This window comes from Mercurialis annua, linkage group LG6 (genome assembly GCF_937616625.2).
Source record: "Mercurialis annua linkage group LG6, ddMerAnnu1.2, whole genome shotgun sequence".
NCBI classification, from domain to species: Eukaryota; Viridiplantae; Streptophyta; class Magnoliopsida; order Malpighiales; family Euphorbiaceae; genus Mercurialis; species Mercurialis annua.
This window is the reverse complement of record NC_065575.1, coordinates 35422908-35450280: the sequence shown is the minus strand read 5'-3', so window position 1 is coordinate 35450280 and position 27373 is coordinate 35422908. Positions and strand designations below refer to the sequence as shown.

Genomic DNA, 27373 nt, shown 5'->3' with positions numbered 1-27373 from the left:
ATTACAAATAGTTAGTTTTGAATGTAAACTGTAATATGATATTTTAATATCTACAATTATATTATGTAAAAGAGTTTTCTAAAAAGATTTATATATGATATTATAATTTTAAGTGCGAAAAATTAATAGTGGTTTTAGGCTTGCTACGGGTTTCGGAGCTACCACTCCCATTCCCTAGCGCCGGTCTCGGCTCAATAATTTGGGTCGTGACAAAGGTGGAGATTGTTGGAATATGCCTAGAATTCTAATTCCTATTTGTATTATGACTCTATTAATGAAGTGTTTGGGAGAAGGATAATTTTATTATCATTGGCTAACTAAGAAGTATAAATCCAATTAGGATTAATATTCCTAATGCCATATAGACTATTTATTCACTATATATACACTACCTTATTCACCTTTTAGAAGACACCAAAAACCGAACATACAATGTAGCCATTGATGTGAATAAGGGGAAAAGAGGGTGTGTGTGATGTGAGGAATATAAGTTAATTCTTACCCTTTTGGGTACTTCTTGTAGAGAGAGAAACACTTTGTGGGTTTTTCTTCTAAGGGCATATTTACTAGAGATGTTCTCTATTTGGTGATTCTCCACCAATTTTGTACTCCTTTTGATGATTAGTGGATGGCTCGAATCTTTCGCCCGTGGATGTACGCTTTAAAGCAGAACCACGTAAATCTCTTGTGTTATTTATTATTTTGCTATATTATTATTTGTTGATCAAATCCATTATTAAATACCTACCAATGGTTTCGATTCCGCTGCGCATACCAATCCGGTCACGAACCGGTCACGACAATTGGTACCAAAAATTCAACAATCGGTATCAATGTTACAACAGATATAAAAGTAATGTTACTAAAATTTCTTAAATAATGTGCAATTGAAATTTTCTCAATTAGAATGGGACAGAAGGAGTAGAAAGGATAAAACAAAATTCTTAAAACAAACAAACAAAATACAATATTAAAAAAACAAAAAAAAACTATTATAGCCCATAAACGATTTGATCTTTGTTGTTAAAAAAATCTACAATCTATCTTCGATTCTTGATTTATGAAAATTTGAATTGGATTTACGCTTAATCGATAAATGTTAATCCATAAAAATTAAAAAAAATTGGCTACTTATTATATTATATGAAATTAAAATAATATAAAAGAAAAGATAGCTACCGTCAACGATAATAACGGTAGCCGAAGAAGAATTGAGAATAGAGCTATGGACGACTAGAATTTTTTTAGAGAAAAAAAAGAGAAAAGAGGCTAGGATTTATTTATCACCACTAAAGATAAATATTCGACCAAGCGAAAGAGAAAATTAGCTTTAACCAGTTGAGCTAGTCTATGTACCTCTCTTGGTAATCAATAAATATTCATTAAGATGAAATTTAAAACAAATACAGGAATAGAATATTCATAAAAGTCCAAATACTAGTTCTGATGACCAGACAAAAATAAGCATTACGCGTTAATAAGTGTGCAGACTAGTTTGTAAATCGCCTTACAAACATAAAAAAAATATTATAGTACTTTTTCGCTAAACAACATAGTTTTCCGCTAACACATCACCATTATATCGCTCTTTCTGGGATCCTAATATCCAACATATCGTCCACAACATCCGATTCGAGAATCAAATTATCCCACCCCTTAAGCCGGTTGAGAGCCTCCCTAATTCCCATCAATTCCGTTCTCCTCGGTTCTACCACACCGGCAAAATTAACTTTTCTCGCCTGCACGATAATGCTTTGCCTGAAAGTTAATGTCTTTGTCGCTCTAACTCCTTTATACTAAGCCACAGATCTTTCTAAATGTCAATATTACGATCATTGCCTACACTAATACGGGCTTCCCGTCTTTAAACTTCTCGGGCAATATACTTTTCCATATGAAACTCATATTCGAACTTAGATTGGTACCCAAGAAATTACTATTTGGCCTTGAAACCGCGACTTATGAGAGATACCATTAATAGTAAGTCTCCAAACTTGACGAGCGAATATCAAAATATTAAAATCATGGATTTTCTTAAAATCCATCCCGTCAAACTTCTTGGGTTTACAAAGACGGTCCCAACTAGCCCAACAAATACCTTACTTCTCTTCTCGATTCCTACCCCACCAAAAGGAATTCATCATTCTTTCTAACTTAGCACACAAATCTAAAGGGATAAGAAACACATTCATTATATATTTTGGAATAGCTTGTGCCACTGTTTTTAAAAGGATCTCCTTGCCACTCCGAGAAAGAGATTTCGAGTTCCACCCCTTTATTTTATGCCACACTCTTTCTTTAATGAAGCTGAAAATTTGTCTGTTATTCCAACAAACAAGGGCCGGCAGCCTCAAGTACTTTTCGTTATCATCCGCTTTATTCACTTTAAGTAACTCACAAATAGAGGTTCTCAAATCAGTCCTGACATTCTTGGTAAACATTATACTTGGTTTTTGAAAATTCTGTTTTTGACCTGACATACCTTCATACCTCCCGAGTGTCTCCTTCATCACTTCCGCCTCCATACACAATGCTTTAAAAAACAAATAACAATCGCTTGCAAAGAATAGGTGATTAACCGATGGAGCGCCTCGACAAATAGAGATCCCATGTAACCTATCCGCCTTTTCCTTCTCAACCAACAAACTATTCAAATCCTCCGCGCATATTATTAACAAATAAGGTGATAGAGGATCACCTTGTCTTAGCCCCCGAGTCGAAACTAAAGGGTTGTCACCAACAGAACCTCCAATGCAAGAATAGCACATTGAAGTAAGATATTCTATAACCAAATTCGTCCTTAAATCCCAATTTCAACATCATACACCAAATAAACGTCCACTCAATCCTATCGTAAGCTTTGCTCATACATAATGTATTGATGTTATGGTGTAATATGAATGTTGATTAATCTTTCTTTAAACTATTTCTAAATTATGGAAGGCTAATGTTATAAATATATATTTATAATATATTTTTTTTTTAAAAATATACATATTAAATTTTATCTATAAAAAATACAATTTTATGCAAATAAATTATTATGTATTAATAAAAATAAATAAAATAAATAAAATAAATAAATTGAATCTAATTAAAGTTAAGTTCATATAAATAATGCTCTCTTCGTTTCAAATTGATAGACAGTTTAAGACAAATACAAGTATTAAAAAAATTAGTTTTTCTTTTAATAAATATTAAGAAAATCAATTTATCTAGGTAAATGAGTTAATTTATACAAAAATAACACACTTACTCTCATTTAATATACTAGTAATTTTTATTTTCTAATATCTTTTTTTTTGTATTTTTAATGAATTCCACTATAATAAATATAATAAATAAAGGTGTGTATTACAATTCATCATTCAAGTAATAAATGATTGCTTTTAATTTAAGACAAAAAAATAAAATTAGTGTCTATGAATTTGAGATGGATAGAATAATAAACAATTAGTAAAAACATTACCTAAAATATGAAAATTACCTCAGTTTCCATTTATCATTATAAAATTGGTTGCATGTTATGATATTTAGAGTTTATAATTTATACCTATGGTAACATCAAGCGCATCTGGTGTAGTGGTATCATAGTACCCTCCCACGGTACTGACCAGGGTTCGATTCCCTGGATGCGCATGTGTTTTTGATATCCAATAGCTTTCTCTTTTCTTCAAAGTACAAAAATAGCAATTGGCAGGCAGAAGCTCATTTTTGAGTTAAAATCAGTCTTTATAGTTATCAACCAGCTGCACCTACATACTGCCTCATATATGAAAGTTCCGTACAATCAAGAGTTACTATATTTTTACCGGCCACAAACATATTGAAAATATAACAAGTTTCAATCAATCACCAACGCTAAAGCTAATTTTCTCCATAAGTTTCTAAATCAAGGGTATAGTATAGTATAGTATAGCCACTAAGATACTAGTTACCGTAGTCATATCTGCATTGCTTTATTTTTTTACAGCTGCAAATGATTAACATCTCTTTCTCCAAAATCCTTGCTGAGTTTCCTCTCAGAATGAGGCAGAGCGGGTAAGTTTTGGCTGAGTTATCTTCTTGTCTTCTTCAAGAGAGATCATCAGAAGATTGGATGGATTCTCTATCATCATTTTAGCAACCAGATATCCTGAAACGCTCCATGTCTGGTATTTTCTTGCCTGCTTCCCCACATACCTCCCAGTCTTTCCATCATAGTACTCGGGCCATCCGTCTTTCGATAAACGCTGCTCCGCTAGCTCTACTGCTCGTTTCGCAATTTGTGGCCTTCCAACCTTGATACTTGCTGCTGCAAGTATCCACAAAAGAACTGCATATACCCCAATTCATCAACACAGGAGAATATTAATTGTCAAAAGGTGCATTTTTGAATAAAAAATGGCACTATGAATGAGACGCACCTGGCCAAGTTCCACCATTATGGTAACTCCATCTTGTGTTCTTAGGATCAAAACCAGTGACTATCCTCCATTCATGTCCTTCCAGTGCTGGGTATGTGATCTTTAAAGGCATCTCTCCAATCAAGTCACCCCACCTTTCCTCGATTAGATCCATGATTGCAGTTGCTTGCGCAGGTGTCACCAAGGAACTCAAAATAGCAATGCAGTTGCCAATTAAGAACCACCTGAAGTCCATGCGAGCTGGGCTGACATTGCCGATCAGATACCCTCCTCGTAAAGGCATGAAATCAAACACCCAATCTGGGATAGACTCTGGGATGACATTAAATTTGTTCACAGCAGTGTGGGAGTATTCCTCAGTTTTGTATCTGTATATGTTATTTAGCTGTGTGAAATCTAGCCAATAGTATTTCTGGATGTGAAAGCTGAGAGCTGTAATCCGCTTATCAATTCGCTCAAGTAACTCCTTGCCATCACGCTCTGGTTTCAGCATCTGCTGCGCACACCTCAGCGCAAAAAAGAACAGTGCTTGGATTTCAATTGGATATCCATATATCCCCTGTTCCAAGTCATATATAAGTTAAATGCACAAATCATAATCGATCACAAGCTACTACATGACTTCCTAAACTAAGTAAGATCAAGGAGAGCCCACTTTAACTCCAATTTCAAGAGAATTTTGACCTCTACATTTGTAACTAAATGTAATTCAGCTGATCACGTTACAATTACAGGAACTTGATCTCATAAAAATGCAAAGTAAAATAAAGGATAAACACTCAGAAATAAAACTATGTTTGGAAGTCCAAGTAAGGATTGTACTTTTGATGTCCTATAGTCATGATCATGAAGATATAATTTACATTCAACTAAAGAGAAAATTTTGAATCCCATAAAGTCACCAATCCATCCAAACTTTTTTCCTAGGAAGGCTGAAAGGAAAGTGGACCCAGCCCTAAGCTACACTAGCTTAAAGGCAAAGATTATGCTGTAATCTAATATCTTAATTGGTGCCAATCAAGAAAAGGCAAGCTAAAGGGAATGAATACTCACCATCCTTCGATCAATCATGCTGCATCCATCCGCACACAGAAGTGTTGGGAAAGTGTCAAAGCCATCTGAGAGGCAAAGGTTGAGTATCAACTTCATTCCTCTCTGCACCTCAGGGAGTTCTGCCAGAGCATAATCATGCGTGCTCTTGGTATAGGACCTAAGCAGTATAATCCACCAGAAACCTGAGTCAACAGGTGCCACTCGTCCAATTGCACTGCCGCCAAAGTCTGCAACTAGGATGTCCTTTTTGCGATGCGTGTCATAAAGAACTTTATAACTTGCAGGCATGACACCTTCTCCAAGAGTGAAGTTGTCAATCCTCTTCTCCCGACCTTGGAAATGGAGAGTCTTTAGGAGAAAGTTCCTCACAACCTCGGGTTCTGGAGGAGTCTTCATCAGGCATGCTAAACCACTAGGAACGAAGTCTCTCACAAAAACCTGCATATCGATAAGAAGATGAAAGAAATTATAAGTTATAAAACAAAGGGAGGGACATGGATGAGGCTAATATTATAGTGCTATTATTAGGTAACGGTGACCTATTTTTAAGTGCAAAAGTAATCTAATGAATGTAACGTATTGCATAAGGAATAGCCAGATAGACTCTACATCGCATCTGCAAATTTATATTGAACACAATCCAGCTATTCCTGTGATTTGTAGAGTATTTAGATAGGCAAAAATAGCATAAGTTGAGGGTTAAAATATTGGAAGACAATTTGAAATATGTTTCACTATAACATATGTCATCCTAATCAAACGTACGAAAATGAATAGAGAAACACCAATAAGAAAACATCTGAAATTACACCAAATGGACAGAAAACTATCACTTTATATCCAAATTCTTATACTTCTACAGCCAGACATTTAGAAGTTCAAATTAGATTTAAGGAGCACGGTTAATGTATAAGGAAATCATGGGAGCATAAGAATCATGATTTAGTTAGCACAACCAATATATGAAAATAGAAACATGCACCTAAAATGTAAAATTCTGACAATATTATCAAACAAAAGTTACCTATTTTCAAGTGCAAAAGTCATCTAATGAAGTAAAACAGCAGTGTATAATGTCGCGTAAAAAAAGATTAAACTCTGCATCTCCTATGCAAATCAATTTGAACACAATCCGGCATGTTGCTATGATTCTAGAGTGTTCAGGCATAGACAAATATGAGCATAAATCAAGGATTAAAATATTGGAAGACAACTTGAAATCTGTTTCACTGTAACATACAAAGTCCTAATTAAACATTGAATGGACATTTTTTATCGAATGAATTGAGTAACATCAATACGAACAAAATCTGAAATTAAACCAGAGGACACATCAAGTTAATACATAAAGAAATCGTGTGAGCATAAGAATCGTGATATAGTTAGTACAATCATAATGGAAGATTAAAAAATGAACCTACAAATGAAAATTCTGACAATGCTATTTCAACTAATATATTATTTTCAAATCATTGTATGCTAATAATACTCTATAATGCACTAAACTAGCTTCAATATTTTCTTAAATAACACCAAAATTATTCAGATCTAAAAGATACATAAAAATAAAAAATAAAAATAAATAAAACAAAAATAAGAATAATAATAATAACCTGATTGTAGTTCAAAGCCTCGACGCTAGGATCCATAGCAGCAAGAGTCCCAACAGGCTTTCCCTTGAAGTAAACGTAAGATTTTTTTAGTATCTCCCAAGCCTCATCCACCATGGCGCCACTCTCACCGCTCACCTGGTGGCCACCGCCGTTGCCTCTAGAGCCAGGAGATATATGAGTATAATCAAGCACGTCCAAACTCGTAATGCTTGGACAATGCTTCAATATTCCTGTGCTCTTCGCAGCTTGCAAGTTATCAGGCATAATATTCTCGTTTTTTACAAGTCTAACCGTCTTTTTAGCCTTTTCCGGTTGCCTACATTTTCCGTTCGGCTCAGGCGAAGATTTATCCTCATCATTATCATCAGATGATTCTGATCCTATGCTTGACGAGTCTGGACTTTTCTCTTCTGTTACTTTTTTAGTAAAATCTGAAGAAATCTCGCCTGATAGATGAAACTCTGCCGTTTCGAAACTCTCATCAACATCTGGTGAACACTTCGTAATTTCTTCAGAAACTGTACGTTTTTCAACGATTTTACTACCTTCCATCACTATATAACCAGCAGGCGATATCTCATTTGATTCTGAATCCTGTAGCTTCTCCGCATTAATCTGGAGATCAACTTTAGCGGTCGTCGAGATGCATCCGGTGATGGAGGAGAAGTTCTCAGATGTAGCAGTTGAATGTAGCGTAATTTTCTCCGGCGAGAGTTGCGTCTTCTCCTCTGGAGCTTGCTCCATAGTTCCGGCAGACAAGGAAACAGACTCAACCGTCGTAGCTGGAGGCGGAGCAGCCTCTAGTGGCTTCACATTATCGCTTACGAAGAGATCTTTTAGCGTGGTAGACATTTTCAGAGAGAGCAAAATCTTCTTCGAGAAGAGAGAAAGCAAAACGGTTTTAAGTGATGGTTGGTGTGTTCTGTTTTCGCAGTTAGAGAGAGAATTCAACAAGTTTTCGTGTCTTTAATAATCTGTTAAGACCTACATTTTGAATTATTTTCAAGGTTGCCACTGGGAGAAATGGACTGCGTGCTTGGCGGACTGATTTTTTTTTTTTTTTTTTTTGCCAAAGATAACAATATATAAATTAGAAAAAAGGCCATCTCACGAAGATGATGAGCCTTCTTGAAATAAAAGAGCTAACAGTGGATTGGGTATTGCGATATGACATGGGGGTATGTTGGGGATAAAAATGTTAAATTGTTGAGGCGGGAACGATGAGTTTATGCGGGTTTTTGTCCAGCTGGCGCAGGGGCAAATCTGGCAAAAGTAGAAAATCAAACTCGGCTTTGTTCCCTTACGGTTTCACTGTACGAAATGGACTGAAATAACAAACTTTCAGTTGAAGCACAAACTAGAACACTACAACTTTTTTTGTCTTTTTCAGTGACTACTAATTTTTTCTTTTAAGGAAAAGGACCGTGAAAACAATCCCACAATTAGGGTGGTGTAAAAACTAAAACAGACCGAAAAATCGAACCAAACTAGATTAAAGTTTGTTATTTGTTTTGGTTCTTTGGTAAAAAAGGTTTCATGTGATGGATAGTTTGAAGAATTTTGAAATTAGGTTAACAGTTAGATTAGGAGGTTGTAAAATCGAAATAAACGAAAGATCGAAGAAAACAAACATCTTAACATTTATGAAGATATTTGTTTGATTTTGTATCCACTAAATTTTTAAGGTTTTTGTTTGATATTGATCAAAAGTTTTAAACTTATCAATAACCCAAATCAAATAAAAAACCAAAACCGAGCCGAACCAACCAAAAAATTCGGTCAATGAGATTCAGTGTTCGATAAAAATTTCATCCATTAATATAACTTCAGCACCGTCGGTTCCAGAACTGAACCTAACCGATGCTCAGCCTTACTCACAATTAAGAAAATCTAGACTTGCAATATGCATGAATAATAACTTCATCCATTAATCGCTTATATCAAAAGAAAGAGCTTTTACTATCAAATGGGCAAAATTTAGTGACCATGCACGAAATTTTAAATTCCAGGACTCTGAGAACCCTTATAATGATAGTGTAGCTTGTAATTCTATTTATGATCACACATGTAACATCTTAATATTCATAAATCATACAGCAAAAGATATATGATTAAGTAAACATAAGCTCAAATTTTAGAACCAATCAGAAATTTAAAGTTACAGGTTAAGGAAACTGGATTCTTATGTGCATGAGAAATACAAAATTGTAAGGAACTTCAACTTCCCCCAGTAGGTAGAAGGATAAAACCGCGAGCAATCATTTCAAGCTGTGCACTAACCTATATACTACTCTGTAACCTTACTAATAGTGAAAGTGAAACAGAGAAATGAGCTTGGTTACACTGAATAATAAGGTATTCAAACCCGTAGAAAACTCGGTTGCACCGACCGGCTTGTAAGTTGAAGCACCACCAACATAGGATTAAATAAAGCAATCCAAACTGACATTTCTGTAAATTCATCTGGGATTTACTCGTCAAGCTCCCATATGATGCCCCCGTTCTCTGAAATACCAGAAGAAACATAGTGATAGTGAGGGGTAAGCTAAGAATCCAAATTACTCAGCACAATCAAAACTATATCTCTAAGACGTAACCATTTTTAACCTATGAAGCACCGACACTCCTCCGGAGTGCCGTATTTAGGGCAGGGGCGGAACTAGGGAGGGTCGAGGAGGGTCGGCCGACCCTCCTCGCCGGAAAAAAATAAAAAAAAATAGATTTTTGGAATATTTTTTTGTGTAGGGGCGGTTATAACCGCCCCTAGAAACCGCCCCTACAATTGTTAGGGGCGGTTTTTTCTCTGTAGGGGCGGTTAAAACCGCCCCTACTTCTGTCAATTTACAATTTAGAACTGTTTTACAGCCGTTTAATTTTTTTTAAATAGCCAAACGTGAAAATTTCGACCCTCTCAAATTGGAGTTCTGGTTCCGCCACTGATTTAGGGGGACACTTCGGGGACACGGGGACACGGCGGGGATACGTACCCGACACGCCACGTGGCGTGTCCCCGTACCTTTGACTGGTCAAAGAGGGGGACACGCCGGGGACACTTCGGGGACACTTCGGGGGGACACTTCTAGTGATATTTAGTTAATTTTAAGTCTTTTTTTTAGTATGGGTTTTTTATTAAGAAATTTAATTAAATAGGCCCAAACCCAAATACAATTAGATAGTAAGTGAAACTAAACCCTATTTTTAATTTAAAAAAAAAACACAGCAGCCCTATAGAAAACCCCTGATGTAAAAAAAAAGAAAACAGCAGTAACCTCCTTTTAATTTTCAACTAATTTACTTATTAATTATGCATCTTATAACATAAGATTCATTGTTTTTGCATCTTGAAAGCTTATATATGACTAAATATATATTTTAAAAAAAATAAAAAATTGTCGTGTTCCCGCCGTACCCGTATCCTATTTTTTTCTAAAATGCCGTTCCCGTACCCGTATCGGTGCTTCATAGTTTTTAACATAACCATTTCTGCCTCATACAGTCATAATTCGCAAGAATTGTACGCAAAAGAGCATTACGACGATACCTTTAACTTTCTTGTTTATCCAAATATGAAGCAGCATGCCAGCACCAATTCCACCAGCAATACATGTTCCATAAGAAGAAATTGCAGAGGCAAGAGACCTTTGTGGAAGAAAATAGTAGTCCGGAATTCGCCTAATTCTTTTCGGAATCCGCTTCTTTATAATTGATTTAGCTCCACCACTACAGTCTTTCTGCAATTCACTGTCTAAAGCTTTCCAGTCAGCCACCTTGAATGGATCGTTGGGCTCTTCTGTCCCCATGACTAAGCAACACTCCCAAAACTGCACATTTTAAAGCACCAAATAATATGCAACATGATACAAGAAACTAATGTGATACAATTTGACGCTGGTGAAGACAATTGATTATCATGGTTTGTCAATGATCAGACAGGCTTCCTGTATTTCTCTAAACAAAACATTAACCGATTCTCAACCCTAATTTATTAATTTCAAAATTACGACAACACTCAATGTGTAATAACAGTTATCTTAAAGAATTCACAAGTTCATACCTAACTTATCCACACAAAAACCATAAATCACAAAACGAAACCGAAAAATTAACTCTGAAATCACCAGAGCTAGCAGCAGACAATGGAGAAACAAGAGACGCAGATTTATATATTTGGCGAAACGCTGTCGTTTTACTGTAATGGCAAAACAGAAATTTGAAAGGAAATAGTGGGTCAATTGCATCGAATTTGCCTAGTGTAAGGACGTGGCTAAAACTAAACGCAGCAACTACACTAAAGCGGGACGTTGCTGAAGAACGAAGCAAAATAGAGTATATAGAGGAGTTTTTTTTTTTGGCTCTTTGAAAAAACTTGTCTTAACTTGTTGACTATTATTACTCTTAATTATTTTTCTAATTTCTTAATTTGAAGAATTGTTGTTGGTGGTTAATGGATTTCATATCTCTGTTCCTTCCCTTTTTCGTACTGAAATTGGTCATGAAATTAAAGTACCCAAACTCCATGATTATTAGAAGTCTCTTCCACGATACCATCATTCGCCACTACTACCACCGCCATCATCACCGTCGCCACCACCCTTAATAAATTCCTCTCTCATTTCATATTTTTCCTTCATCAATTTTACAGTTCACCCTTTTTAATTTTATCTCTGGGTTTTTTCAACAATGCCAGGTCTGTTCTCAGTTAGAACTCCTTCCACTTCAACACCGTTACACATTTCACTTCCTCAAAATGACAATCAAGTCCACAAAAACGACATGAAAACACCGTCTCCACTTCTAAACCAAACCCCATCGCCCTACCCCTCTAAAAGGATCCCTGACAAGCTTCCCGTCGACGACAACCCGAATCCGGGTTCTTTTTTGTTAAAGCTGGCCCGCGATAGCATCGGTTCTAACCCGAATAAGGCATTGGATTATGCGTCACGTGCGTCCGCTTCATTTGAAAGGTCTTCTTCCCGTTCGGGTCTGGAGCTTACCATGAGTTTGCACGTGCTAGCGGCTACTTATTGTAGTTTGGGTCGGTTTGGGGAAGCGGTTTCGGTTCTTGAGCGTTCTATAGAAGTTCCGGATCTCAGTAACAGGTTAGATGATGCGTTGATGAAATTTTCCGGGCATATGCAACTAGGGGACACGTATTCTATGTTGGGCCAGCTGGATAGATCCATTTCGTGTTACGAGTCGGGTTTGAAGATCCAGATTGAAGCTCTCGGGGATTTGGATCCGAGAGTTGCAGAGACATACAGGTATGTCATACGTGTGTTTAACAAAAGTATTTTTCTATTGTTCTTGTCGTTTTCAGCAAGTTTTTCTTTTAATTCTTTTTTTCCCCCTATCTTATCCGGATGCTACATTACGTTGTTGGGCATGTTTGGAGGCTTCTATTTTAGTTGGCAAAATGCATATTTAGATCCATGCATTATTATATTGTTTGAATTAGGTCCCTCTACTTTTATTTATTAAGTTTGAGAACCTATATCTTTAAAATGGCTGTCCCTTCGCCGTATGTGCAGCTCACTAAAATGAAAAATTTGTTCATTTTTTATATTAATTTTTATTTTTGTTAAAATAAGTTCCTCAATTAGTTTTTGGTCGGTTTGATTTGGCGCCGTTAATACTTTTTGGGACATAGGAATAGGATCTAATACCTACAAAATTACAAAATTATAAGCGTAAGGACTCGATATATATAAATTGTAGTGAACGGATTCAATTCAAAATATAGTAATAATGAAGGTATCCAAATATATGTTTTGCAATTTTTATTTTAAAAAGAAAAATTTATGTATTTGAACCTTTGTAGATCTGGACTTGAGAGCAATTTGGATGTGTGAATTTTTATTTTTAAAAATATTTCAAACGTTGCTTTCAGTAATTTTTATTACCGGATTACTAAATAAATCAAAATTAATCTGAATTTATCAAAATAAATTATATATGTTATTTATAAACATTTTTTATTTATATAAATGGAGCTTACTTATATTTCTTTTTAATACATTGATAACTAAAAAATAATTAAAATACTTAATTAGTGCATTTTTAAAAATTGAAAATACTTTTTTTGAATAAAAAATTCAAGTGCTAAATATCAAAAAAAATTGACACATCAAATAGAATTTTTCCAAAAAAGAAAAGCAAGACTACTAAAAGTTGTGGCTCTCTATCAGATGGACCCGCATGTGCTCTTGAATGATTGAATGATTTTGGAACTTGCATTTGCAATTCTCTTTACTATCCTGATTTTGACCTTAATATACAGGATAGGTATTTGATTAATTCAATGACTTGATGTTACTTGACATCACATTTCATATGACCAACTGATTGGATTATTCCATTAATAATATCAATCTTATAATAATGTATTTAGATTTTGTGTTCTTTTGTAACATAAACCGCCATCGAAAGCACAATTACACATAAAAGTATTGTATAATCAATTCATGGAATCGTTATTTAAATTTATTTTCGCACGGGAAACCAGCCAACCCGAGTTCTATACAAAAAAAAATTGGTATTACCCTCTCATGGAAAACTTGTTAGCATTTAGAGATGGTGTTGATTGGGTGTAGATTTTTGAAAATGACAGGTATTTAGCTGAGGCTTATGTACAAGCAATGCAGTTTGATGAGGCAGAAAAGCTCTGCAAGAAGATCCTTGAAATTCATAGGATGCACAGTCCTTCAGCTTGTCCAATTGAAGCAGCTGATCGTCGGCTTATGGCTCTTGTTTGCGAAGCAAAGGGAGACTATGACTCCGCCCTTGAGCACCTTGTACTCGCTAGCATGGCTATGATTGCTGGTGGTATGGACAATGAGGTTGCTGCTATTGATGTATGCATTGGTAACAATTATGTGTCTGTTTGTCGCTTTGAGGAAGCCATTTTTTCCTACCAAAAGGCTTTGACGGTTTTCAAGTCTACTAAGGGTGACGATCATCCTAGAGTCGCGTCAGTATTTATTCGCCTAGCGGATCTTTATCATAAGACAGGCAAGCTAAGGGAGTCCAAATCGTATTGTGAGAATGCTCTGAGAGTATATGTGAAACCAGCTCCTGGAACTGCGACTGAGGAGATTGCGGTGGGTTTGACGGAAATCTCAGCCATCTATGAAGCTCTGAATGAGCATGAGGGGGCGCTAAAGCTTTTGCACAAGGCAATGAAGTTACTAGAAGATAGACCTGGACAACGAAGCACAATTGCAGGAATAGAAGCACAAATCGGGGTGATGTTTTATTCGGTTGGAAGGTATGGAGAGGCTCGAGACTCTTTTGAGAATGCGATTGCAAAGCTTAGGGCTTGTGGGGAAAATAAATCAGCCTTGTTTGGAATTGTGTTAAACCAACTAGGGTTGGCTTGTGTGCAACTCTACAGAATTGATTCAGCAGCTAAATTGTTTGAAGAAGCAAGGGAGATTTTAGAACAAGAGTGCGGCACGTGTCACTTGGATACCCTTGGAGTGTATAGCAATCTTGCAGCAACTTATGATGCATTAGGAAGGTGAGAATTCTTCTATGATTCAGTTTTAATTACTCTTATTTTATCTGCTTAACATGCACAGCCAGTTTTCATAGCTCGAGTTTATGAAATGATTGCATTGATGTGATTTTATTCAAGCACTTGTATACTTCACATTTCATACTTCATATAAAGTATAATCTGCGCAATGTCAATTCAAGCAGTTGTGTGATTCATAGTTCATATCAACTAGGGAATGTCACTCAAACTATTTGGAACTTCTATTCATGGTGTTACCGAGCTCTTAATGAAACCCTGTGCTCTATCGGAAACCATCAAAATTGACAATTATGAAACCTATATTATGCTGCAGTATATGTTTTAGATTCAAACTCTTTACTCCTTTATCTTATTCATGTTGGTGACTTTGAAGTTTTTGATCAGTGTGTTTGATATTACATTATAGAAAAACTGCCAGATGGATCGAAACTAAAAACCGTCTATTATTTTTATTGAGAATTTTAAGTGTTTTATCACTGTTGAATCGAGAACTGGGATGGTTTTTGCAGGGTAGGAGATGCAATTGAGATATTGGAGTACATACTGAAGGTAAGAGAAGAAAAGCTTGGGACAGCAAATCCAGACGTTGACGATGAGAAGAAAAGGCTAGCTGAGCTGTTGAAAGAAGCTGGAAGGGCTAGGATTAAGAAAGGAAATTCTCTGGAGAGTCTCCTTGATTCCAAATTTGAAAGGGTTCAAAAGGTCTCCAAGAGGAGGTCTAGATTTAGTTTTAGAACTTGATTAAGTTCCTCTTATCATATATTGGAGTGATAACAGGTCACACAGAGTACATAGAATATAATGTAAAGAACTAAAGTACAATCATAACCTGTTGCTTCAGTTTTTGCTCTATAATTGATTTTGGTTACCAATAAACTTCTCTTATAATTAATTTAGTATAAACATAATTGAATTTAACAAAATAATTTTTTTAAGTCTATAATATATAGTTATATTCATTTGTAAATACATTTTTTTAAAAAGTTCAGATGAATCAAAGCAGTAAAAAAAATTTGAGACCCAATTTGCTTTTTCATTTGTTTTCCTTGATAATTAGACGTAATTGTTTTATTTAATTTTTTTGAAATATATACTGAGTTCACATAGAACGAGATCTTGACTAAGAACATGAGCATTGTTTGCAAATCGGTTTACAAATTTAAAAATTAAATTATAAAACTGTTTAATGAGAATAATACAATGAAGTTTTCTTAACTTGCAAACACAAAATAAACTTTTATAAAAAAAAACATATAAATATTTTTGAAGGAAGACAAAAAAAACTTTCATCGAGGGAGGGGGTGCTCGCTCCATTTCTGTGTTCGATAATGACATTAGAAGTGGTTCTGTATCGCCCGTTATTGTAACTGTGCCACATGATTTCAAGGATGACAAAATAGAAGTTTTTATTTGAATTTATACTTATTTATAGAAGAATCTTTCGACTCAACTAGATCAAGCATTATCGACACTCTTGCATGACAATCAACAGAGTGTAAATTGATGAGTGAAATCCACAGGCAGCAAATTAAACTCTCTCCTCTGTTTCACCTAATACAGAATTGGTATCAAATTCATTGCCATGTCAAGTTTAGTTTCTGATGAGGATGAAATGAGTCAGGTTGAACTACACTACCAAGTCTTTGATATTCCGTCCTCATATATTTTCCATTACACCTTCATTTTCGGCTTGCATACCTTTGAGCTTGGAAAGTATCAGAACTGAGATATCTAAACACCTTCGACACAGTAATCATAATCATATAAAATTCCGATATATAGCTATAATTTTGTGTTTATCCAAAGAAATTGTTCTTTCTTTGGTCATTTTTGTACAGTTTTGTTTTTGGTAAAATTCAATGTTCATTACAATGGAAGTATGACCATGTTTGGTTCATGAAATAGAATAGCATGCAGGTCATGTTTGGTTTATGGAATAGGTGCAGAATGAAATACATATTCCGTATATTGGTTTATAGAATAGGTATTCCAAAGAATTGCTATTCCATGATTTTGTGGAATAAACACTCCTCTCAAAAACTAAAGAATGGTTATTTCATTCCTTATGGAATAACTATTCTATTGCATGCTATTCTATTCCACGAACCAAATAAGGCCGCAATAGAATAGTTATTCCATAAGTAATGGAATAGCCATTTTTTAGTTTTTGAGAGAAGTGTTTATTCCACAAAATCATGGAATAGCAATTCTTTGGAATACCTATTCTATGAATCAAAGCAAAGAATTGTCATTCTATACGGAATATCTATTCCATTCCGCACCTATTCCATGAACCAAACATGGCCTATGAATAGTACATAGTTAAATTCATTTTTGCAAAATATTAAATTGATTCTGAAACTTTTTTTGGCAATTAAGTATTTATATTTTTGTTCAGCTATATATAAAGATCACTGGAATGCAATTTGACTCGAATTACCCAAGCTCGAGCTTGAATGTCTCTAAAAATTCGAACTCGAATGAAATGAAATTTTCAAGCTTGAGCTTGGCTAGGAAAAACTCAAGTTTAATAAAAAAATTATAGAAAAGATTGAATGCATATAAAATTATTTTACAATAATATATAAAATTTAACGAACTGAGGTATACACACCTAAATTTTAGAGGTATAAAAGATTACAAATATAGTAAAAAAATTATTATTACTCGTTTAGATATACAAGCTTTACGAGTCTCTTTTATATAATACTCGAGATTAAACTCAAATAGTTTAAATTCGAATTCAATTCAAAATTTTCCTGTCAATCTGAATTTTTTTTGAGTCATATTGAATAACTCATAATAGTCTCAATTCATTTATACTCTAGTCATGAACCTTTAGGGGTTCAGAAGGGCCAATTTGGAACTTTTGCTCTTTGCTACTACACTCCATAACTCCCTAGCTTAACATAAAAGAATCTGTCACTGCCAACTGGTGTCCTATTGGGATCATACGTCTATTTTTTATATTCATAATCTAATTTTTAACCCAAATTTAGGGTTTTCTTTTTTTAACATAAAGAAGTAGACACTGAATAGGATTATAAGAAGTCAGTCTAAAACTATAAACAATATGCGTAGATTATGGTTTTTTAGTTGATAAATTTCTGTCTCACTCAAAGAATGCACCAAAATTAATGGAACGTAATAGATTTTTAATTTTTTAATTTTTATTTTAAAGTATGGAGAAGTGATTAGAGCAACCACAATGGCCTCTTTAAAAGTCCAAACTTTTTATTTTTGGCTTAATAGCAAAAAAAACCCAAACCTTTACGATTTGTTGCAATTATACCCAAACCTTTTAATTTTTGCAATAATATCCAAATTGCATTATTTTGTTGCAATAATATCCAAATTGTATTTTTTATGTGATTTTTTTTTAGTTTTTTGCCATTTTTTTTGGAGTTTTACTATATTATCATACATCAAAATATAATAATAGCCTAATATTTTAATTGAAAACAACAATTTTAGCCATCAATTTGACTATTATTGCTACAAAAAATGCAATTTGGATATTATTGCAACAAAAAAATGCAATTTGGATATTATTACAAAAATTAAAAGGTTTGGATATAATTGCAACAAGTCGTAAAGGTTTGGGTTTTTTTTACCATTAGGCCTTTATTTTTAAAGAGTCAAACTACAATTTGTTACTTCAATGGACTCTTTATTTTTAAAAATAAAAATAAAGAGTCTGTTTGGCTCTCCACATCTAGAGAGACAAACCAACTCTTTATTTTAAAAGAAAAAACAACGTGCTTTTATCACTCACCACTTTCCTCCTTTTTTTCCTTAATTTTAGAATTAAAAATCATCTCCTTCAATCACTCCGGACGTGCTTAACAAAAAGCAAACTTCATGTTCATCAATTTTTCTCTTACTGTTCATCTTTTTTCCATTTATTAAAATGAATTGGCAAGCTTTTGATGGAATTATAGATATTAATTCCAATCCAATTCCTGATTATTCAACCCAACATTCAAACTCAGAGGATATTTCTATTTTTACTAAAAATTCAGAATTTGGATTTTCTATTCCATCTGATACCACCAATTCTAAAAGAGCGCGTAGTGGTAATTTTACTGTACAAGAGGATCTTCACATTGTTTCATCATGGCTTAATATTAGTATTGATGCTTTGCAAGGAAATGAACAAAAGCATAGAACGTATTGGACGAGATTATGGGAGCATTTTCATAAATATAAAAGTTTTGAATCCGAGCGTACACATCTTTCTTTGATGAATCGTTGGTCAACAATTCAATTAGCTACAAACAAATTTTGTGGATGTTATGCTCAAATCGAATCAAGAAACCAAAGTGGAATCAACGAGCAAGATAAGGTACATAACGTGTTTTATTTTAAAATATGGTTATGATTATATACTGTTCTTTGGCAAAAAAAATTGTATATACTGTTGATTTCTTTTTCTTTTACCAGATTGCTAATGCAAAGCTTTTGTATCAAGAGTTAAACAAGAACAAATTTCAATATGAACATTGCTGGAATATATTAAGATTTCAGCCAAAATGGTTAGAAGATTGTGAAAAGAAGAAACCAGCGAAAAAAAAGGATAAGATTCATGTCAATACTTCGGCTACAGAGACTGAAGTGAACTTAGGAGATGACCATATCACAGGTACAAATTTTGTCGATCTAGAGCGACCTCCGGGAAGAAAAGATGAAAAGGAAAAAAGAAAAAGAAAACAGCGAGAGATGGAAAATAATTCGTCAGATTCATATATCAATATATTACAGGAAAAAAGAGAGGAAAAGAAACAATTCAATGAAAAAAAGTTAGATTTATTTGAAAAAGTATATGTTCAAGGACAAGAGAGATTTGCTTATGAGCAAGAAAAGCTTCGATTAGAACAACTAAAAGAGGACGAAAGAATAATGGCAATAGATACAACTGGGATGTCGGAAGTGCTTGCAAGTTTTTATGTTCGATGTCAAAGCGAGATCATCGAAAGGAAATCTAGAAATCAGTAAAATTTTAGTGTTAGTATTGAATTCTGATACTTTGTTAGTTGTTTTTCTAGTAATTTTGGAGTGATAATTTTTAAATTTGTGATTATTGTTTAAGAGATTTCTAATACAATGTTATTTTTCTTTATTGCAGTTTGTGTTTTCATTGAATTCGTGAATCATAATCTTTTATGATTGGTGATCTTGTGTTGTAATATTTTTGTATGTATATATAATATGTTATGAGTATGGTTTTTCTTAGGTTTTTAGAATGAATTTTTGAGTTGCACAGTGATAATATTTGTTCAGCAGGTTACTTGAACTTGAAAATTATTAATTAAGATATGTGTAATAGCAATGATGAGATCAAGAGTGTTGCAGGGACTTAAATGCTTCTTTTTAGTTATTCTTTTTAAGTTTTTCATAATAATATTAAGTTTTTGAACTGCTTTGTTGCTTTTATAATTTCATTTGCTTGGGACTAGATCATTAATACAACTGACTTTTATTCTAGGATATTTTTTGGATTTGGCCTGTAGAATTTTAGAAGTAATATTATGTCTACAAATTTTGCTAATCTTTCAATCTTAACTAATATAGGTGTAAGACTAGCAGGTGAGTGTAGAATATGGTTGTTCTGTTGATTCGCTTGAGCTTACGAGTTTCTTATAAGAGAAGCTGTATTAGAATTTGATCATGATTGTCAATGTGATACTGAAGTTATATTAGCAAGTGCTTGTGCTTCCCATGTCGGAGTTAGATGATGGGCTCTTACGGCTTTGACAAAATCAGTCTCTATTTGCTCATGAGCTGCATTCTAGCAATTTTCAACTTTTCTAAATATTGATTCCGCGATTCCATTTTTATGATAGAGGCAGTTTGCTTTTGATTTTAGGAAATTAAATAAATGATAGTTAACAAAATTCACAGCCTCCCAATTGATTATCAACTCTGTACTATATAGCATAAAAACGAAGAACGTAAATGACCAAACAATAGGATTCTAGTGCAAAAGTAAGAAATAATAAAGACATCTGCAATTCTATAGCTTTACTTCATGTGCCCTGTATCTAATAAAAATTTTAAAAAATGCTTTGATTTGGCATAGTTTTGAAAATCATCTGATATAAAAGAGATGCATAAACAAACGTGGAAAAACCAGTTAATGCACTAGCTGTAATAAAACTATATAGTAAGACTTTAAGGATATAAATGAAAGCTCAATGAGATCAAAGGAGATTAACATTAGTAACAAGCATATTGAGCTAAAAGTCATGAGGATGATATTCTAGCTTAGCAACAACAATGTCAAAAAGAAAAATTAATAAAGTTTTCAATTACTGAAATAACAACCCATTTTTAACATTTTAGAATTAAATTTCACTATTGATTCTCGGTCCTTTCAGAAATGACCAGTTCTCCGTAGTCGAATTACACCATCGCTATAACGCTGAATAAGGCGTTTCCATCTACATTCCAGCTCAAACATGAAATATTCTGCAAAATCACGGGAAAAAAAGATATCAATACATTTCTTAAAGACAACAAGCTGTCAAATGGTTAAACTAAGAACAGATGAAACTAACTCAATTATTCATTAAAAACATATTTATAATTAATACTTATGAATTCAATTTACACGATCTGTATGCTACTTTCCCCAATCATGCCATGCTTAAACATATAAGTTCTATTTTTGTTTTGTGAACTGATTTGTGGCCTTGTCCAAAGTCTTAAACAACCACAATCTAACAAAGTGGTCATCTGATGTGCACTCACATGCACATATGACGTGCTTCATTTGGTTTTGCCAATTGAATAATAGGAAAATAATTCTTTGGTTCTGTTGACATATTTTACTAAATCTTGTAGTATCAAACACTTCCTTTAATGAATTATGATAATCATTATCGTGTGAGAGAAAACTCTATGAAAACAACATAATTGGGTCAAAATTAACATGTACTACTTAAAATAATAAAATTAATAACTTATCAGATTACTACTTATTTATAAAATATAAAAACAAGTTTTAAACATACTTACTTGCAAGTTCCACGTCCAACGAATTATCCAAAAATACTGCTCTTTAGTTATGACATCCATGTTTGTTCCAAATGTGCTCTATTAAATCTTGTTGTAGTTGAAAGTGGGTATCTTTATCCCTAATCCGACGATGACATTGAACAAAATCCAAAAGCTCTGCTGAACGCTCTTGCGAGACTGATATATTAGGAATGGCATCAAAAGCATCATAATTATAATCTGGATTTTTCATATGCCTTTCATCTTCAACAATCATATTATGTAATATAATGCAAGCTTTCATAATGTTTTTGAGAGTTTCACGGTGCCAAAAACGAGCTGGTCCACGAACGATGGAAAATCGTGCCTGTAACACTCCAAATGCTCGTTCAACGTCTTTTCTTGCCGACTCTTGGGCTGCAGCAAATTGTTTGTGCTTATTAGTTTGTGGCGATGGAATAGTCTTCACAAATGTAGACCATGAAGGGTATATACCATCAGCGAGATAATACCCCATTTTATATTCATGACCATTGATCGAATAGTTAGCCGGGGGGGCTCGGCCTTCGGCAAGTTCTGTGAATAAGAAATATCGCTCCAAAACATTAATATCATTATGTGATCCAGGGAGTCCAAAAAACGCATGCCATATCCAAAGATCATATGAAGCGATAGCTTCGAGAACTAGCGTTGGTTCACGGACATGACCAACATACATCCCTTTCCAAGCAACTGGACAGTTTTTCCATTTCCAATGCATACAATCAATACTTCCTAACATTCCAGGAAATCCACGACTATCGCCTTCTTTTAACAATCTATCTGTATCAATTTTGGTAGGTGATCTCATGTACTGTTCTGAAAAAAATTAAAACTATTGCCTCCACAAATTTTTTAAGACTTTCAATTGCTGTGCTTTCACCAATTCTAACATATTCGTCAACATAATCAGCTGCAACTCCATAAGCAAGCATTCTTACTGCAGCAGTAATTTTTTGGAGAGAAGACAAACCCAAAAATCCAGCAGCATCTCTTTTTTGAACAAAATATGGGTCATAAGACTCTACAGCAGATTGTATACGAAGAAAAAGAGATTGACTCATTCGAAATCTCCTCCGAAATAAACTAGGAGAATAAACAGGATTTTCCCCAAAATAATCATGATAAAGCTTGTAATGGCCCTGCAATCTGTTACGCCATATATAGGTACGACCAAAAACTGACGTGCGGCATATTGACGTTTTTTTATATCTGTTGACTGACTCTCCTATACTAGATATTATCATTTCTAAATCATCGTCGGAATCAGAATCATCAAAAATAATATTAATTAAATTTGAAGAGAGCATGTTTTATCAATTGAAATGAATTCTTAAGGCCTCAAATATCACACGAATTTCTCTCTACCTTTTTGTTGCCATGTCCTCCTTGATTCTTCTATTTATTGCAATTGATATTTAATTAAATTGTAGGAATAGGATTACCTTTAAAAAACATCAAAGTGGAAGAGCATCAGCTACTGCTCTATATCACGTCTTATCTTGAGAGGCCTGTGATGGTGATAATCACTTAGTTGTTGTTTATTTTTATCAGTTCTGTAATAAAAAAATTCAATTTATTTTCAATGTTTGAATGGTGAAAATATTTGATATGGCTGTGTGTTCAGTTTTAATGATAGGAAGCAATGGAGGAAAGTCAAAAATGATAACGTAGAGTAAAAAGAAGAGGGAAATTGAAAATAAAAAAAGAGGGAAAATCAAATAAATGTAAAAGTGAATAAATTTAGAGAGTCCAGTAAATGGAGTTTAAATTTTTGTTCTCTATATTTAAAGATGCTCTTTATTTATTTAAAGATGCTCTCTAAAATAGAGAGCATTGTTGGAGTTGCTCTTATAATTGAGCAACTGATACCACTGTCTGACAGGTAGAATGACACCAACTCGACACGTGTCTTGCGTATGATGTGAAGAATCCTCTTGGAAATGCATCTTGAATTTCACCTTTAATTTCCTTTCCTAAACCTACTTTAATCTTCACTTTCTTTGGCTTTTTAGCATAAAACATGCCTCTAAATACAATTGGCGCGCCTGGGAATCTTTTACTGCTTGCCTTACATTGTGTGCTCCACTTAATTATTTTACATTATCATACAATCTTTCACCAACCTGATTTTATTACATAAATAGTCCTGATGATTTAATTAGAGAGACTAATTGTATAAAAAAAATCCTTTTTCATGCCAATTAGGACGGAATTTAGAATTGAATTTTTGTTTAACCAACTTTGATCAGGACGGGGGTACAAACTCTTCCGTGAGTGGCTTTTTCATTGTGTGTAACAAACTAATAAGACGTTTGTAATACTGAAATTTGGTAATAAATAATAATTTAATAGTCCGTCACTAAATTTATTGAGTTGTTGTAAAGTCGACATGGAACAATGGATGCATGGAATAATCACTTTTTGATTTTGTAGATTTAATTTTTCTAAATAGGTATTTCTAAAAATACACCTTAGTTTAGATAAAAGAAGTGATCAAAAATAAAGTTTAGATAAAAGATTTTCATTTCATTAGAAAAGGCCGCAGGAGTAGGTGCTTTGGATTTTCCTACGTGGCGCAATCATGGTCCTTCCTCCCTTATTTTCGACTCCAATTAAATCTTCATTTCATTTCAAGTCTAGTCTTATCCACCTAAGATATAACTTAGACCCACACCTGTTTTTCCTCCAATGAACACGTGACACGTAAGAAGTTGTTCAAGGCAAAAACTGGAATTATTGTCCTCCGGTTTTATTACATTAAGCAAACCAACGTGGACCACACCGATGAAAGGTACATTACATTTGCCGGCGTCCAAACTGCGTCGTTTTATACAATTTCAAATCCTCAGTTCCATCTCTCGATTACAATTTCACAAATGAAACTGAGCAAAACGACAGTTAACCAGAAACATTTAAGCATCCATTCATTTGGCTTTGAACTCAAAACGACGCAGTTTTAAAGCATCAAATAGCTTTCAACCAAATTCAACAAGATCTGTCCCATTACACGAATACAAACAACTTATTGCTACAATTCAGTCCTATTTTACACGGATTCAATCCATTTATCCTCTTTTTGGTTTGTATAATCTTCATCTCTTCCCAATCTTTGTTAGATTGTATTTAGATATTTTTATCTGTCTAATTCTTGTATTTAATGCTTTAATGATTCTGTTTAATTATGCTGCCATGTTGAATATTCAAGAATTTTTTGTTTCTCATATTATAAGGTATGCTTTTAGGGATCTGATGATTTATGTTTTCATTTCTGATCCCATAAATTTAATTTTTTTTGTTTAAATGAAGTTAAAACAATAACGAGTCATAGCTCAAATGGTATAAGCGCAGTCTAAATGTTTCTGTTATCAAGAATAGTTTAGATTTATCTGTTTAACATATAATGAGAAGTTTATTAGTTTGGTTTTCTGATTTTCAAGGTCTGTTGATGCTAACTGAAACTTCTTATGCTTTTCGCAGCAGATGTGTCGGATAAAAAGATGGCAGTAGCTGAAGCAAGGGCCGCTTGGCAAAGAACCGCTAATCGCTGTTTTGTTCAGGAAGATGCGAAAAGAGCTCCGAAGTTAGCTTGCTGCCAACCGTCTTCATCGGTTAAACAGATTGATAGTGGACCGACAAATGCAGCAGACATGCCGGAAAATGCTGGTCTTGGTTTTATGCCTCTCCACAGGAACTCTTCGTTTTCCAACTTACCCCCTGATACTAGATGGTGGCTTCAGCTACAGCCTAGTTATGGTTACCAAAAGGGGTTTACATGTGATCAGTTGAATGTCTTAGAGGCTGAGATGGAAATTCTTAGAACTGAGATTGTAAACTTGCCGTCTAAGACTGGTGAGGTCCGGCATAATGATGACAAGAGAAGCGATAGTTTTGATGGTAGTGAGAAGCATGAGTCTTCCTTTGGTCTGCGTTGTAGGATCTCGGCTGACTGTAGAAATAAAAATCCCGATGTTAAAAACAATGAGGCAAGGGCTCTAAACGATAAGAATGCACAAGAATGTGAGCCTAAAGACACAAAAGGAATTTCCAAATTGATGGATATGGATCCGTTTGAATGTTTTAGACTGCAAAAGAGTGATGATTATTGTTTTGATTCAGAGTCGCCTTTTATTGGAGGTGAAGAGGATGTACCATGGTGGCAAATTACAGATAAAGATGACTTGGCCTCCTTGGTTGCACAGAAATCTCTGGATTATATTGCAAATTGTGACCTTCCTCCACCTCAGAAGATGCATATTAGGAGATACCCTAATGGCTATGCTGGATCTTCTGATCATGACAACGTCCTTTCTTCATCTTCGGACAGGAAGGCACAAAGTGGTTGTGTCTCTAGCCCAATAGTTCATGCCCATGGCTGTCCTAGTTCTGAGAGCTTGGACAAAAGACACAGTGCTTCGTTGGAAGGGCAGTCACCGAGTGGTTTTAATAGGCCACATAGGTATCTGTTCATTTACCTTCTGCTTGTATTTCTTCTTGCATGATTTCTTTTGGAATCTCATAGATTACTTAGTCTGTTGTTGTGCTTGTGTTTGTATAATTACTGATTTTACATGATTCAGTCTGATATGAAGTCGATGACATTATTAGTCATGCAGCCATGTATTTATCTGTATTTTATGAAGATATGGTGTCTGAATCCCTAATTTGATTCCTATCTTGACATGAAACCTTGAATGTAGTAATACCGCATCTCATAAAGCGATGACGGAAATTGGACAACTTCCTGAGGGTGATCCTTGCAAGGCTCAGCTACTGGAAGCTCTTCGTCATTCTCAAACACGAGCCAGAGAAGCTGAGAAGGTAGCAAAGCAAGCCTGTGATGACAAGGAACACATTGTTAAGCTGTTTTTCAGACAAGCCTCGCAGCTTTTTGCATATAAGCAGTGGTTCCAACTTCTACAGCTTGAAAATCTGTACTACCAAGTGAAGAATAGCGAGCAGCCAATATCGACCCTGTTCCCAGTGGCCCTTCCTTGGATGCCACAGAAAGGTAGGAAGCTGCGGAAGAACTGGCAAAAGTCATCAAGAAGTAAACGTGGGAAGCGCGGACGAGTGGGTCCTGACATTAGCAAGTATGCTCTTGCACTTGCACTTGGTTTGGGTCTTGTTGGCGCCGGCTTGCTTCTGGGATGGACAGTGGGGTGGATGCTGCCTATATGAGTTAACACTGAAATTTCTTGTATATTTAAATGTACTTATTTAGTTTCCTATGTATATATTTAAATGTATTTATATAGCTTCCTATGTATATCCTTAGCTTCTTAGTCTTGCTTTTTGTAAATTCTGCTGGGTTTGCAGCTTTTATGCAAATGATGCGAGGGGACTGTTCATGTGGTGAATATGTTACGAGTTAGATGTATAATCAATGGAAAATATCATCATATTTCTATTTGCAAATATAGGATTTGATCTGTTCCATAAATTCATTAAGTTTGCAATTATCACCCAGTCACGCTCCATTATTAAGGATATTACTAGTGGTTTACTTAAACCCCTATGATACAAATTCTAATTAAGATAAATTGCTCCAAATAGATTACTTACAATTTAATTTTTTTTATTATTCTCTATAAATAAAATAAACTATTCCTAATTAACTATCATTTTTATTATTATTTGATATTTTATGCTAAAATATATTTTATAATTATAAAAATAATTATTAATAATATAAATATAATTATTCTAACTTATAATTATTATAATTATTA

The 27373-nt window shown here is 34.3% G+C and overlaps 4 protein-coding genes, 1 non-coding gene and 1 pseudogene across 8 annotated transcripts; 4 read left to right on the top strand and 2 right to left on the bottom strand.

Annotated features, from left to right (window-relative positions):
• The first annotated feature begins 3568 nt into the window (after window positions 1-3568).
• Window positions 3569-3639, top strand: TRNAG-CCC (transfer RNA glycine (anticodon CCC)). The gene has a single exon. It is a non-coding gene; the product is annotated as a tRNA-Gly (tRNA).
• A 135-nt stretch (window positions 3640-3774) lies between these two features.
• On the bottom strand, window positions 3775-8009 carry LOC126685883 (probable alkaline/neutral invertase F). The gene is made up of 4 exons (XM_050379869.2): window positions 7073-8009; window positions 5460-5897; window positions 4407-4965; window positions 3775-4315 (listed from the first exon to the last, which is right to left on the bottom strand). The coding sequence occupies exons 1-4, from the start codon at window positions 7922-7924 to the stop codon at window positions 4023-4025; spliced, it is 2142 nt and encodes a 713-aa protein (XP_050235826.1). The 5' UTR covers window positions 7925-8009; the 3' UTR covers window positions 3775-4022.
• A 3380-nt stretch (window positions 8010-11389) lies between these two features.
• Window positions 11390-15498, top strand: LOC126653671 (protein KINESIN LIGHT CHAIN-RELATED 1-like). Its single transcript, XM_050347610.2, has 3 exons — window positions 11390-12333; window positions 13680-14588; window positions 15116-15498. Exons 1-3 carry the CDS (start codon window positions 11753-11755, stop codon window positions 15345-15347), a joined length of 1722 nt encoding a protein of 573 aa, XP_050203567.1. The 5' UTR covers window positions 11390-11752; the 3' UTR covers window positions 15348-15498.
• Window positions 15499-18346: 2848 nt separating this feature from the next.
• Window positions 18347-19661, top strand: LOC126653780 (glutathione S-transferase T3-like). The gene is made up of 2 exons (XM_050347714.2): window positions 18347-18951; window positions 19050-19661. Exons 1-2 carry the CDS (start codon window positions 18517-18519, stop codon window positions 19599-19601), a joined length of 987 nt encoding a protein of 328 aa, XP_050203671.1. The 5' UTR covers window positions 18347-18516; the 3' UTR covers window positions 19602-19661.
• Window positions 19662-20786: 1125 nt separating this feature from the next.
• On the bottom strand, window positions 20787-23379 carry LOC126688383 (uncharacterized; annotated as a pseudogene).
• Window positions 23380-24479: 1100 nt separating this feature from the next.
• On the top strand, window positions 24480-27059 carry LOC126688111 (uncharacterized). 4 transcript variants are annotated; one of them, XM_050382691.2, is made up of 3 exons: window positions 24480-24723; window positions 25125-26100; window positions 26342-27059. In XM_050382691.2, the coding sequence occupies exons 2-3, from the start codon at window positions 25142-25144 to the stop codon at window positions 26820-26822; spliced, it is 1440 nt and encodes a 479-aa protein (XP_050238648.1). In that variant the 5' UTR covers window positions 24480-24723; window positions 25125-25141; the 3' UTR covers window positions 26823-27059. The 4 variants fall into 4 exon arrangements, with proteins under 4 accessions (XP_050238648.1, XP_050238647.1, XP_050238649.1 ...); XM_050382690.2 differs by having other exon boundaries at window positions 24481-24723; window positions 25122-26100; XM_050382692.2 differs by lacking the exon at window positions 24480-24723 and adding an exon at window positions 24730-24874 and having other exon boundaries at window positions 25122-26100.
• Window positions 27060-27373: the final 314 nt, after the last annotated feature.

Coding starts and splice junctions, on each gene's coding strand:
- LOC126688111 (XM_050382691.2), top strand. CDS start 25,142: ATGGCAGTAGCTGAAGCAAGGGCCGCTTGGCAAAGAACCGCTAATCGC. Junction 26,101..26,341: donor GGTTTTAATAGGCCACATAG/GTATCTGTTCAT, acceptor CCTTGAATGTAG/TAATACCGCATCTCATAAAG.
- LOC126685883 (XM_050379869.2), bottom strand. CDS start 7,924: ATGTCTACCACGCTAAAAGATCTCTTCGTAAGCGATAATGTGAAGCCA. Junction 4,966..5,459: donor GCATGATTGATCGAAGGATG/GTGAGTATTCAT, acceptor GACTTGGAACAG/GGGATATATGGATATCCAAT. Junction 4,316..4,406: donor TAATGGTGGAACTTGGCCAG/GTGCGTCTCATT, acceptor GGGTATATGCAG/TTCTTTTGTGGATACTTGCA.
- LOC126653671 (XM_050347610.2), top strand. CDS start 11,753: ATGCCAGGTCTGTTCTCAGTTAGAACTCCTTCCACTTCAACACCGTTA. Junction 12,334..13,679: donor AGAGTTGCAGAGACATACAG/GTATGTCATACG, acceptor TGAAAATGACAG/GTATTTAGCTGAGGCTTATG. Junction 14,589..15,115: donor ACTTATGATGCATTAGGAAG/GTGAGAATTCTT, acceptor TGGTTTTTGCAG/GGTAGGAGATGCAATTGAGA.
- LOC126653780 (XM_050347714.2), top strand. CDS start 18,517: ATGAATTGGCAAGCTTTTGATGGAATTATAGATATTAATTCCAATCCA. Junction 18,952..19,049: donor GAATCAACGAGCAAGATAAG/GTACATAACGTG, acceptor TTCTTTTACCAG/ATTGCTAATGCAAAGCTTTT.